This window comes from Ictalurus punctatus, chromosome 17, assembly GCF_001660625.3.
Source record: "Ictalurus punctatus breed USDA103 chromosome 17, Coco_2.0, whole genome shotgun sequence".
Taxonomy (NCBI): Eukaryota; Metazoa; Chordata; class Actinopteri; order Siluriformes; family Ictaluridae; genus Ictalurus; species Ictalurus punctatus.
The window spans coordinates 12064430-12079136 of NC_030432.2; the positions used below are offsets into that span (position 1 = coordinate 12064430).

The 14707-nt window shown below is 38.9% G+C and overlaps 2 protein-coding genes across 5 annotated transcripts in view; both read right to left on the minus strand.

Annotated features, from left to right (window-relative positions):
• The window catches only part of slc47a4 (solute carrier family 47 member 4), a 199147-nt gene that overhangs the window by 118973 nt on the left and 65467 nt on the right, over positions 1-14707 (minus strand). The window lies entirely within an intron of this gene.
• LOC108277933 (membrane-associated phosphatidylinositol transfer protein 3) overlaps positions 1-14707 on the minus strand; it is a 65308-nt gene that overhangs the window by 6399 nt on the left and 44202 nt on the right. For 2 of the 4 annotated variants that reach the window (XM_017490993.3, XM_053687497.1), the window contains exons 10-18: positions 14001-14174; positions 12321-12469; positions 11043-11159; positions 9505-9621; positions 9257-9405; positions 8821-8970; positions 8466-8649; positions 6415-6543; positions 5472-5826 (exon numbers count right to left, since the gene is read on the minus strand). In XM_017490993.3, coding sequence (XP_017346482.1) covers positions 5518-5826; positions 6415-6543; positions 8466-8649; positions 8821-8970; positions 9257-9405; positions 9505-9621; positions 11043-11159; positions 12321-12469; positions 14001-14174 — 1478 coding nt within the window. In that variant the 3' untranslated portion in view covers positions 5472-5517. Of the gene's footprint in view, positions 1-683; positions 3194-4690; positions 4978-5471; positions 5827-6414; positions 6544-8465; positions 8650-8820; positions 8971-9256; positions 9406-9504; positions 9622-11042; positions 11160-12320; positions 12470-14000; positions 14175-14707 lie in introns of those variants that run through there. The other 2 variants (XM_053687498.1, XM_017490995.3) reach the window with 2 other exon arrangements.

Consider the following 14707-nt stretch of genomic DNA (forward strand, 5'->3'; position numbering starts at 1 on the left):
TTGCTGAGTATCAGCTATGCCTATAAGAGCACAACCACAGCCACTTCAAATCTTTCATGGCACTGCTTGTTCCCCAGCCTAGCAACAATATTGAGTCCTCGGTCAGTGGGATAACAATTGAGAATCTATATTTGTGCTACAGCCACAAGCGACTAACTGAGAAATGATTCTGCGCTTAGGCTCATATTGTGAACTCTTGGATACATTCGATGAGCTTTGATATTTATCTGATACATGACTTCTTTGAATAAAAGGTAAGGTGCAGTTATAGATATTGTTGCTGATACTAGCTCTAGATGCCTGATACATGTTGAAAAACTGACAGGATGATTTTAAAGAGAAACAATAGAGGATTATATGGACATTCCGTGTCATTTTTATTGGAAACAATAAGACAAAGAAAATATTCCTTCAGACAAATCTGATCAAAGAAGCCCACATTCAGTAAAGTGCACATGCAGTGCTGATCCAGGCCTAACAGACAAATGATCAACATCCATTCAGAGAGGTCACAAGAGAAACACACAAGAGACACAATCTAATGCAGGACACAGGAGTAAAAGGGCTCAACAACCATGACTGAGTTTCATCGCCATTATATTCCTGTCTGAATTTTATAGCAGCAGATCATTGCAGTGGAAATGGGAACCTGGTTGCAAACCAGGGGTGTGTGTGTGTGTGTGTGTGTGTCTGTGTGTGTGTGTGTGTGTGTGTGTGTGTGTGTGTGTGTGTGTGTGTGTGTGTGTGTGTGTGTGTGTGTGTGTGTGTGTGTGTGTGTGTGTGTGTGTGGTGTGTTGGTCTATGTTTTTAGAAAGTAATGTTATGTATGAGAGACCTGCAGACATACTGTGCATGATCCCCATAACCAAAATCTGTTTGATAAGAGGAACCTGATCCTGACACATTAGAAAATGTCAAGGTTGATAACTACCACCTTCACGAAACTCAAAAAGAAGAGCTCAGGCATTATGAGCTCTGTATATGATGGGTCAAACCAAGATGGAGACAGAGCAAGCTTAAGGCATAGGCGAAGTGTGCTGGGTATTAGGGAGAAGAGAACGTGTAGGCTCAAATTTAGCCTATTACCCAAAAACATTTAAAATTCAACTTAGAAGCCAATACTCACATCTACCTCTGAGACCAGTTGGAGATAGAAAAAATACACCAGCCGTGAGTGAGAAGAAGCAAGGGTCCAGCTTTATTGTTCCGTTCCACCACACGAGATCCACACCGATGAGAATTCTCAGAGGTGATCCCAATACCCTGAGCTTAAGCTCCAGTATTTATATTGTATTTACACACTAAATAACCCATATGTTTCAAGAAGACTATGATCTCACTACCAATAGGGTTAAAAAAGAGCTCATCTACCTTACTCATATGTTCCAGAAAAGGCCTATTTCACTTACACATAGAATTGAAACCAGGGGTTTTAATTTACACATAAAATCAGAACCCAGGCATTTCTAATAACCCAGAAAATAAAAACCCAGAGTTTCTGGTTACTCAGAGGATCAGAAACCAGAATTTTCAGTTACCTTAGGGCATCAGAAACTTCACTTTTCAATTACCCAGAGGATAGACCGTGGACAAGACTAAACAACCTAGAGGGACCTTGGTCTTATCGTTATCTCGAGGGGGGGCAGTTTGACCCAGCCACCCTTATAACTGGCTCTCTTCATGGTTCTCTTAAAATTAAGGCCTTCCTTGCGAGCCAAGAACCCTCACCATTTGAATCATGAGTAAGTTATATTTTCCTGTATTTCTAGTTTTTATTTTCAGATTTACTCTATATCTCTTATTATATATGCTGCTTGAAAAACCGGTTTACTGTACTTCCTACTTCTTAATAGCATTTTTATAAAAAGTATATATATATATACTTTTTATTATAAGACATTACCCTTATAATATCTTAATATTCCTTTTTATTATTCTTATAAAGTTATAATAGTATGTGTGAGAGAGATGGTGTGTGTGTGTGTGTGTGTTATGTCTACTTGCCCGCCCTTGACTGTACGAGGGTGTGTGTGTGTGTGTGTGTTTTAGCACTCCTCAGCTCGTACAATTCTTTCGACTTTTTGACTAACAACCCATAAAGATCTTTAAAGTGTTTTACCAATTTATCCACCTCTGACTAAAACCGCTTCTGTATGTCTAGGTGCCGGTGCCCGTCGTCAGTACCTTCTCTCTCCGTTACTGGACCTGGATCTGGATCTGGATCTGGATCTGGACACTCATTACCAGCTTGTGCATCTCACGGCTGATATCATGGTGCTACTTAACTATCTTCGCAGCACCCCCCCTAGGAATAGAGATCCGGGGTTCCCCCCTCTTCTTCGGTACAGAATCTGCCCCACGAACGTGCGCGTTGACGCCTCTACACAGTCAGAACCAGAACCCCCCTCCAGCTTCCAGTCCGAGGATGATGTTGTCTTCTCTGATCCGGGCCCTGACCATTCATCCCTCTTCTCACCTACCAGTCCGCCCGACTCTCAGTGGTCCGTTCACTTCACCCTCGCTGATTTCCCCATGTCCCCAGGACGCACCCCATTTTCTTCCCCCTCTTACTCTCCTCCAGACTACGCACCCACCCGTCCTGTGAATTGCCAATAAAATTACATTTTTACTCATACTAAGTCTCCCTCATGTTTATTTCATGTCATTTTTTATCCACAACAAACGTTATGGCCAGACATGCAGGAAGGCGGAATTGGTTTTATTGCATAGCATTTGGACTCTATGGCTTGTATACATGTAACATCAAACATATTGTTCCACATCAAGGTACACAGCCATAGTATACAACAGATCAATTATTACTGGTTAGAAAATGGCTCTCTTGACAGTGTAGCCAAGTGAAACACTTTTCACTGGATTTTAATGATATAGTTCTGTAGTATGGTATAGGCAATAACATACATATTATACGGTAATAACATATTATATTAAATACAAAAGCACACACACTGACTGAAACAAATAGCCTAATCAAATACTAATTGTGCAGTGTCAGTGTTACCAAAACCTATTAACATTAATAACCTATAAAACCTACAAACCTATTAACATTAGCCTACCTGTTATTACAGGTTCTGAATAAACAAATACTAAATTCTAGCTGTAGTCTGTGCCACTATAGATTGCATGCTGTTTTGGCATCCCCGCCTATCCCACATCCATGGTTATCATGCTGCAGAAAAAGAGGAATAGGGCACTAAAGGGCATATCCACATAAAATCCCATCTAAGTATAGGTTTTGTTAAAAAAAATAATAATAATAAAAGATAAGCACTACTTTGTAGAAAAGAATACAATCCATGATTCCCTTCCAGCTCATGAAGCAAACATAATTTCCTTTTAAGTAATTGCTGGATTTGGAGACTGCCCGAGCAATCTGTTTTAAGATTACCAGACACTAAGCTCAACTGGACATTTGCATTCAGATTTCTGTTTACAGAGTTGGAAGCTCATTGAGCTCGGGCCACAAAATACCTGTTCCTAATAATAGCTCTCCCTGAGTATCTCTGTGAATACCAATGAGGCTATTCTGGATGGAAAGAAGCTCTGCCAAACAGAATAAAACAGGAAGATGTCAGCTCTTTCCCTACAGGCTCTAATGAGCCATAGTTATGCTTGAACAAAACCCTGTCATGTGTAACCTGGTGTATTCAGTGTAGGGATGGGCATCTCGGATAAAATTACTGTATGATTTTTTGAAGCTCCAAACTGCCACCCACATACACATAAAAATTAGCATGTATTGCACAAAACACTTTTCAAAACAGCCTTTATCAGTGCACATGCTAGGTGTTGTAAAGTACACTGAGTAATACTTTAAGCATGAAACATCATGCTCCATATTTAAACGTAATTTCACAATACTCTCACACTGGGCTTAAATACCGCACAGTGACATGTTAGCAGTGAAAAAGATACAGTATGACACCATGACAAGGGTGGTCCTTTTTGTCGAAAATTAGGATATGTTTTTTCAAAACTGCATTCAGAAAAATAAACAAAATAAATAGTATCTAATAAATAGCTTTAAGACTTACTACTAATCCACAAATAGCATGTTTTGAGGATGAAGGATCGTGAGCATGGGCGCACAGTGGCTTAGTGGTTAGCACGGTCACCTCACACCTCCAGGGTCGGGGGTTCGATTCGTGTGTGCGGAGTTTGCATGTTCTCCCCGTGCTCCGGGGGTTTCCTCCAGGTACTCCATGGTAGGCTGATTGGCATGTCCAAAGTGTCCATAGTGTATGAATGGGTGTGTGTGTGAGTGTGTATGTGATTGTGCCCTGCGATATATTGGCACCCTGTTCATAAACGGCATGCTTCACTGCAACCAGGCTACTGTATGTATGTAATGCTTGGGATTGCTATTAGATAATTTTCAGAAATGACTAATTTGCTATTTGAATTTTAAGTCTCTTGAAAATAAAGATAAAATAGAAACCCATTCCCAGTTCCCACTAAGCGCATTTGTATGATGATATGCTAAATATAAAGAGAAAGGGTTTGATAAATTTGCAGTTTAAAAGGAAAAATATTGATGACTTCCAAATGATTAATTGAGCACTTATCAGAGCTGAGGTGTGTCAATGGAAGTAAGAAAAGAACACAATTATGTAAAATGTGTGACAACGACACAAGTTCCACAAAGACTGAAAGACAGACAAATGAATGTTTACAGCACTCTTCTTTTACTGATGTTCAGTTATGTAGTTACAAATGGTAAAATGGTAAATGGTCTGCACTTATATAGCGCTTTTTTAACCTACAAATTTACACTGGTTCTCATTCACCCATTCACACACTAATGGCAGCAGAGCTGCCATGCAAGGTACTAGCTTGCCATTGGGAGCAACCTGGGGTTCAGTGTCTTGCCAAAGGACACGTCGGCATGTGGAGTCACGTGGGCCGGGAATCGAACCGCCAACCCTACGATTAGTGAACAACCCGCTCTACCACCTGAGCCACAAACAAAAATTATTCGGGGCTAAAGAAAAAAATCTTCGGGGCAAAACGTGATTTATTTTGAAAATGCATAGTAATGCAAGTAACGTAATTTTATTGACATTGGTAACTATAATCAAATTATATAAATTTAAAATGTAATATGTTACATTAGTGAGTTATCAGAAAAAGTAATTAGATTACAGCAACATTTACTGTTTACACCCAACTCTGTTTACAGATGACCCAATGATTCCACTGGAGACAAACGTTGGAACAAAATTGCAAGAGGTAATTACAGTGCAAGATAAAGCATTATAGCTATTCTACAGTACATTAGTGTCCTTGTTTAGGAAAGTAAACATGAACTTTTCAATTAAGATACCTTACTATCTGTAAACATTTTCTCATCATACTGTAATGAAGACAAATCATAAACAAGACCCAATTTAGCCGACAACCTATTTTAACAGTAATATAACTCCCTATACACCAGAGAAGGGGCTTACCTGGACATTGTTCTCTCCTCTTGTCTCTCCTTCGCACTCTCTGTGGTCAGGGAGTGGTATTACCAAAGTGCATGCCCCCCAGAACAAACATTCCTCCTCCAAACTTGTGTTCTTTATCATACTCAGGCTGGCTTTGGGAGCGCTCTGGTTTAGGAATCAGTGTCTTGGGTAGCTCAGCCGGCTGCACAGACATGGTACGTCGCAAGAGTGTGCGCTTGGGAAGAAAGTCTGGCTTTGTTGAAAGGCCAAAAGAGCTATTACGCAGCATCATGCGCATTGATGCGGTCTTCTGGGATCTGAACTGGTGGCCAAACTGCAGTGAGGACAAATGTATGGCATAACCCTCACTGAGGAACTGCACATGAGAGTAGAAACAGAGGGTACAGTGAGTATGAGGAAGGAAAAAAATTAAATAAAATAGAGCAGGGTATATGTAATAGCAATATATTTCAAATGCACCAATTATGCATTTTTATACATTATAAGTATTTTAGTGCAATACAAGCAGTACTTGTATTATTTCTGACAATTACTATACTTTTAAATTGAATGACACTCAGTGGGCTGAATTTCCAATAATCCAATTTAAAATTACTTTTTACACTATTTACACACAAATAGAAATAATATATTGCATAGCAAATATTGTGATGTGTGGTATGAAGCCATGGAAATGACTGGTTTATGAATGTATCCATTTTTTTAATTAAATGAAATTAAACCATGTGTTTTAATAATAATCATGCCTGTAGACAAAACAGTTGCTATAGCAACCAAACCACATTTTCAGGACAATAAATGTCATAACCTATTCATGAAATCTAGACATGAATTGATTTTTTCCCTCTAAGCATCCAGAATGTAGGGAGTGCATTCTATATCCTAGAAAATGTGGTATGCATTTTTATGTGCAGAGCACAATAAAGAATCATAGTTAGCTCACCTGGCATTGGTTTTCGTATTTCTTGGATGGTCTGCCCACTATATATATCTGGTTACGGCTGAGACCCAACATGGTGTAGACGGAGATGTCCTTCATGGAGCCATAGGCCAAACTGATATTAACATGACACTAACAAGAACAACAAAAAAAGGTAGACTGTGATTTTCTGTCAGAGAATATCATGCACTGGAAGAATGCAAGTTCTGGTGTGATATGTGATATGCACTGAATCATGCAGATAGAGGTCAACAGCTTCAGCTAAAGCTCACATCAAACATCACAATGGGGAATAAATGTTATCTCAGTGACTTTAACCATGGTGGTTTTTGGTCTTAGACATGCTGTTTTAATAATATTTCAGAAACTGATGATCTCCTGGGATTTTTCACAAATTTGACAGAAACTGCACAGTTAATGACTGATTGGAAAAATAATGTTTGGTCTATTCTTAAACTGTCCATATTCGGTGAGCCTGTCCTCACTGCAGCCTCAGATTCCTGTTATTCTTTCTGTCTTTTGTGGTTGTAGCAGCACTGCCTCCAGGTTTTACGTTTTGTGCGTTCTGAGATGTTATTTGAGCTACCACAGCCAGCTCACACTTGTCTGGCCATTCTCCTCTGACCTCTCTTATCAGTAAAACTGTGGCACATTGAATGTGTTTTGTTTTTTGCACCATTCTCTACACGCAGCATTCCGTGTAGACTGTTGTGCATGAAAACCAGTACTCAAACACTCTATTTATTTAAGCAGTACTTATATACTCAAACCAGTTTTTATGACATTGTGCATGGTGGAAGTCAATGAAATCACATTTTCCCCCGTTCTGATGTCTGATGTGAACATTAACTGAAGCTCATTTATGCATTTCACTGCTACCACATAATTTGTTGACTGGATAATTGCATGAAAGAGCAGGTGTACTGGTGCTTCTAATAAAGTAACGTAAGGTGAGTGTTTTTGTGTAGGTGGGTAAGAAAATAAAAGGGCAGGACAAAGAAGTGGTGGGCTGTGCCTTTGGCCTCAATGCATTCTATACCACTTAGAAAACAATTTAAAATAGTTTGCACATGATCCATTACAGAACATGCACTCTTCACATAATACAAAGAGGACATTAGCTTTCAGCTGTGAACAAATAAAAAAAAAACAACACATCATTATTACAACTGAGCCAAAATCATCACAAGCCAGCCAGATGGCTGATTCCTATTGTTAAAAGCATACCCAGTATTTTTAGCAGAAGTTAACTGCTGCTAAAATATTTTAACTCAAAATACAATTAATAAAACCGCTGTTTTATGTAAGGCTAGTACCCTGAAGAATATGCACACATGAACACACACCTAGAATAAAATGTTTGATTGTTAGTGGAAGTCAAGCAGGTTTCTGAATTGATAAGCAACTTGACTGAGATCCTGGTTGTTATTCAAATGCCAAATAGTGCAGAGTTCTCTGAGAAAGTATTTAATTGACAGCCAAAAATGTTCTGACATAAAAACAATCGCTGAATCCACCACTATATACAGTACATGATCATCGGTAAATCATTAACCAGTAAGGAAAAAACAGACTAACCAATGGCTCGATTCTAATGGCAACAGTGACAGGAAATAGTTATTAGTAATTAATGGCTAGTAATGGCCAATGTTTCATTAAAATCCCATCAGGTGCAAATCTGTAAACAAATATGGATGACTTCGTTCTACTATTGCAGTACTTTAAGATATTTAATTGTTTTAATAGACACATGCTTTCATGGCTGGCTATATATACTGACTTAATTTCTGTGTGATGGCATAAATCAAAGCTATGACACATTAAACATCCAATATGTATAAATAACACAGTTTGATTGGCTGCTGAGTATGACAATCTACAATTAAACCCCCAATTCAACTCGTTTTTTTAGGGGCTCCAGGGGGTGGACTAGAGTGGAATTAAGATCAAGAATGTACAGACCAATGAAGATATAAAGAGCAACAAAGATTTTTTTGTTGCATAGAAGAAAATACATTTCAGCCATTTTTCACAGCCTAGAAGATGCGTTCTACCTCCTGAATGAGATTCCTAAGAAAGATGCTTTTCTGGCGCAGTGGGTCATGCACCAACCCCTCGGAGAAAAAGATCATGCCCTGTGGGAAGTTGTGCTGGGAAAGCCATGATACAACCCTCTGTTTCTGCATGTCTGGACGCCCAGTGATGTAGATGATCAGATATCCCTGGTCCTGCCAGTGTCTAAATACAGTAAAGCATCAACATTCACTCTCATTTTACACATTACATTACTATTTATTTATATTATCAGTATAATCGGTATTTACTCCGTACTGAAATCATAAGTACCACATGCTGTCTATTTGCTCTATGTTTTTGCTCTTCTACCTTATTCCCACTTGAATTGCTCACCTGACCACATCCACAGCACCTGCCCGCATTTTAGGGTCACTGCCCATGATGGAGACGCTAGCAGCAAAAGACCCATCAATGCTAAATACTACACACTCCATTCCCTGTGGCAGCACAGTCAGGAAAGCTTCTGCACTTGTCTGGTCTCCCCTGTACAGCAAATTATAGAGGTAAGAAAGAAAAGATGACAGCAAAACTGTCATTGATGTTTGGCACACATTATGTTGACGGCCCTAAAAACTAATGTACCATATATTGTACAGTTATTTTGCACCCATTCAAACCAAAATCAACACAGACAGCCTTAAGGCAATGCTCCCAATTTGACGCAGGATGCAACATGAATAAATGCATAAGTGAATAAAGGTAAATCAAAAATTAAATCATAGAATCTGATGTCATAAATCATTTTTAGAGTACTTGGGAATTGACATACCTAACAACCATTTTAATAGGGTAAACTCCCACAGGGAATTTTTTGCTGTCAGGTATAGTGTAGGACACTTTGCCGCTACTATTGGTGATTTTGGTGTCAAAGTACACCCAACATCCTGAGTGTGGTTTAGTCATCACATACACATCCACCTGTGGGAGAGAAAGACAGAGATATTAAACTGCAGAAAACTGAACACAAACCCCAAAAGTGATTTCAGGAGTTTGGGCTAATAAACATCACTCTCTTACCTTTTCTCCTGTCAGAGTTACCATGTCCAGGGGGCCGTACATGAAGCGACCAACCAGAGTCTGCGGCCTTTCCTCAGTCACAATGACATCATTCACTCTGTGGTTGGCAGTAATGTTCTGATGAAACAAAAATCTTGTTTAAAGTTTTCATCGTTCTATTTTTTTTATCTCTGAAATTTGTTACAATAGTGCAGAAGAACAAGATACTATTACAATGACGCTTGAATATGCAGTCCAAAAGTGGGTGTTGTCTCTATTTATTCTTCCATATTCCATATTAATAGTCCTCTCTTCAAATCTCATTTTCACTGAACCTGAACCTCTGTGGGTCTGCAAACAAGCCATTAATCCCAAAGTCCTTGCTGATGCAGGCAGACCGAGCATGTGTGCAGTTAATGGTATAACTACAATTGTTTATATGCAACAGTATTAGGCTATGTGTTTGGTCTCCGTCTTTCCTGCAGATATAATCTATGATGGATTGAATTAGAGGTGGGCACAGGACTGTTTTTTTTAATCCTACTGCTCCAGAAGGAATTCTGACCTATGCCGCCATTCCTGTAGACACTTTTCACCAATTCTGCCCACTCCGTTATTTACAAAGAATTTTAAAAGAACATTGTGTACTTATTCCAAAAGAAGTCAGTCATGCAGAAAGTCAGACAGAGCCAGAGGATTCATGTGGGAAGAGAGCCAATGATCCAGAAGAGAGAGAGAGCAGGATTGAATTGTCAAGTGGAGAGATTAGAGAGTGAGGAGCACAGTAGTGCAGGAAGAGATGGGTGGAGATTCTGAGAGTGAGGCTGAGGGTGAGTGTAAGACACAGGCATAAAAGCTATGTATGTCCACAAGCGCAGCATCTTCAGGTTTGTGATGCAGAACGATTTCTGTTAGTCCTTTTCATATGAACCCTGCCTGTTGAAATGGTCTACAACTGACACTATATGATATTAAAATCCTATTTGACCTACCAGATTAATCAATATATACGTTTTCTCATAACTAACCTTTGAGAAATAAACAAAATGAACTCCACTGTACCTTGAGTAATTACCTACATGCAAAATGAAGCTTAAAGGAAGATACCTGAACAAAGTAAACCAGATTAATGTTAACATGACAACATTGATTGGATTCATGTTCTCATGAATGTCAGCTCCTCTATCAATCATTAGCCCTCAGGATTCAATAGGCCTGATTGAGTAGATTTGTTTTTAATGAGGCAGTTAAACATTTTCAGACTTTCAGGGAATTGCATTAATTAAGTCACTCAATAACTAATGATCAGTAGAGACTGTAACAACATGCCTCATAAACTGTCATATTTATGTACATAGACATACATTTGGAGCGTGCACACACACCCGTGCATGCACACACACACACACACACACACACACACACACACACGCGCGCACACACACTATACAATATGTGTCTAATTACAATTGTTTTAGCAATCCATTGGTAAGGTATAACAAGAGCATGTGCTATGACTATGTGCTATGCATGCTCATGCTGTATTGTGCATCACTCACCCTTAACATAACATGTGTGCGTCTTCGTAGCCATTTCTCTCTGAGGCTGGAATGGGAAAAGCAAGTGGGGTCTAACCTGTCTGCCTCCTGAGTCTTCACAGAGTCACACTGCATCACCTGTCAATCACACAAACACACACTGGCACCCAATGAGCACACTTCCTTAACAGGGTGGGAATCTATTCTCTCAGCATCTGCAGTACAGGATGTTTTTTTTTAATGCAATGCAATCGTACCCTATTATTTGAGTGTCCCAAACAATATCACAAAAATAACACGCCTATTTTCAGACAAAATCACTCGGCTCAAAAGCAAACTCTTTTACTATTTTGCTACACAGCAAAATCCCCAGTGCTAAATTAACACCTAGAGTGTTTATGTAACTCTGTCAGTGTTCATTTGTGTCCATTTGGTCATATATAAGCACTGAAGGTGTTAATTCAACACTGGGGATTTTGCTGTGTAGTCTACTCAAGAAATAGAGGCATGCTTCACTACGCCTGTTCATAGTCAGGATAATACAGCATGTAAAGCTTTGCCTGATTACATTCATGTGAAAAAATAAATACACCCCATTGAAATTGTTGGCTTTTTTACATATTTGAACAAGGAAACATTTGATCATCTTTGAAACAGTGCCTATTAATAAAGATTTTGTTTTCACATCAATCTAACCTACGTAGTGCCAAATGAGAAATATGTAACATGTCAAAGATTTTCAAAAGGAATGCTAGGTATTGAGGCCTGAATGTAGACTTTAGGTTTAATGAAACAATAAACAATGTGATAGTTCAAAAAAACTACTTGCAGACATAATGCCATACTGTGTGAAGACTAGTACTGCTAGAAGTGCTACACAGGAGCAGTAAGCGGCTTTTATTCCCATTATTCTACATCCAAAGCCTGTAATGTACAAGAGTAAGTCAAATGAAAACCTTAATAGTGCAACATAAATGTGAGAAATAGTATATTAAATTTGTAGTTGCAAAAGTAAAAATGTACTGCTCATTGTTCTTAATAGTCTATTGCTACCTTAAGCCTGGTATAATTTTGTGACACCTATTTGCAATAAACAATGTAAAATAAAATTAAAAATAAAGAAATAAACAAATAAGGTTTTCATTTGCCTCACCATTGTACAAAGATCCTTAAATCTCATTTACTTGGCTTGAGAGAGACTTGGCCTCTTTGATCCAACGTGAGCTGATGTATATTTGTGTTATAGAAGTATACTTTCTTTGTAATACTCAAAGAAAAGCTCTTAGGTTTATGTATTACCACTCTGAGTAGAAAGGCCACAACATCAGTAGATTCCCAATATGAGGCATGGAAAAGTTGAGGCAGAGCCACAGTGGGGAATGCAGTCAATATATCCGGACAATAAAGTGCATAGTCCAGCCGTTTAGAGCCCCACCAGCTACTGGAGACTGAAACACACAAACACAATAGGTCTACACTATGGTCTTGCCTCAGACCGAAGAATCATTGTTAATACACAATTATGCACAAGAAGCATTTGATTATATCACTAAATTGCAGCCATAAATGTCTCATTAAAGCTGTTCTACTTAAAGTGAATCAATGTCACATTAAACCTTTCGGCGCAATAAGCCAGCTAAGTGGTAATGTACAATGAGATTAAATACACAGATGAAAGAATATGATCGGTACACAGTGTATGCCTTTTAAAATCATGTGCTTGATGACAACTTGCATTGCACATTTTAATCACTCAGACTGTAAATCCCATATACTCACACTGCACAAAAATATTTGGATCGATTGACATGTTATGATGTAAAATGCAGACAGTTCTGTATATTGACAATTTTGGTTCAGAAAAGGCATTTTTATCTCTCAGCCTTGGTGGATTTGTCAGAGTGCATGTAGTAAGCACCGCTTATCTGTGAGAAGCCGTTATTCCCACTCAAGTCGAGGTTCGGAGAATGGCAGTGCCATTCACAATGTGATCTCGTTGCACTATTCTGTGACACTTCTTATTATTGCTGCCACATGCAGATGTACTAATTTCAGTTCATGACTTTTAACATTTAGTTTGTAAGACTGCTCATGCTGCAACCAGCTGAGCAAAAACATTTTTATTCCTTCATCTGCAGTAAATGCTTCATGCTTGTCAGGATGGCAGAAGATCTGGAGCCTGGCCAATACCACTCATTCACACCTAGAAGCTATTTTATGGTAGCCAGCATGTGTTTAGGAGATGATGTGGACATACTGTAGAGAGTCAGTGCAGGATTGAACACAAGAACCTGGAACTGTGAGAACCCAACACTACCTGCTGGGCCACCATGCTGACAAATCACAAATGTATCTTAGTGTCACAACTCTATTAGGGCTTGTTTGGGCAGCTTCCGAGTGGCGCAACAGAAAAGCATTCACTTTATGTTTGGGAGATTGTGAGTTTAAATCCTTACGATGCCATAGCCATCCATAGCCAGGAGCCAAGAGAGCTAAATTGGCCATGCTCTCTGGGTGGGAGATGATGACATACCATAGTGACACTGGCCTATTTATCAGTGTCTATGAGATACGGTTGGCTGGCTACACATTCTCAGAGGAAGCATGTGTTAGCCTTTACCCTTCCTGATTGGTAGCTGTCGTATGATATAGGAGAACTAGCTGGTGGGTGGGAATTGACAGATGACCATATTGGGGAGCAAAAGTAAAACATATTGGGAAGAAAAATTAAATCATTTTTCATCTTTAACATACTTTTTAACATAAAAAGATTGTTTGGGCAATTAATCGAGCCCACCCTTACACATCAAACAACAGCTGATGCAGCTCAAATTCAGCCTGACTGTGAAGATTGATTGTTAATGACCAAATCTGCTTTAAATCTCACAGTGTATACCCGGCATGATGAAACACAGCAGTTCTGAGTGGGTGTGGAGGAGTTTAGATTGATTAATAGCGTGCGCCTACCTACATACTTACTGTTGGTGATGGTGAGGCTCAGCTTGTTCTCCCTACAGCCGGAGGGCTCGCTGTCATCATCAACCTCCTGCTTCATTGCCATCTCTGCTTCATCTACACAGGAGGAGAATGCAGCACCACCGGGAGCAGGGCCTCCATCCAGGAACACATCAGGGTGGCTATGAATCTCATCAACTGAAAGGAAGCAAAAAATTGCACGCTAAGTGAATCTGTAAATTCACATAGAGGATAAATTATTAAATTATACATAGTTTTATTGTCTTTCCAAGAAATGCTTTTATGGTAGAAAAATGGCATTGCAGATGTTGTTATCCTTTAAAATAATGGCAATTATCAATAACTGAAATTGCACTCATAGACAATGTCATGCAAACACATATTTGTTTTGTATTGATTATTACAAGCTGTACCAGCCACAAAATTCACTACCACAAAACAAGATTCTCTCTGATATTAATTTGTTTGGAGTGATTTTTCATCTCTCTGGTTAAGTTAATTAGTTCACTAACACTGTTTACAGTGACAAGCTACAATAACATTGTTGTGGATTGAGCTAAACTTATCAGCAAATAATAATGCTTGTTGTATTGACTTAGGCTTTTCCACAGCACCATCCCCTTTTTTGTACTCATCATATACGGTGGCAGTCAATAGAGTTATTGTCAACACTCAATTCAATAAGATTTTATTGTATAGCGCTTTTAATA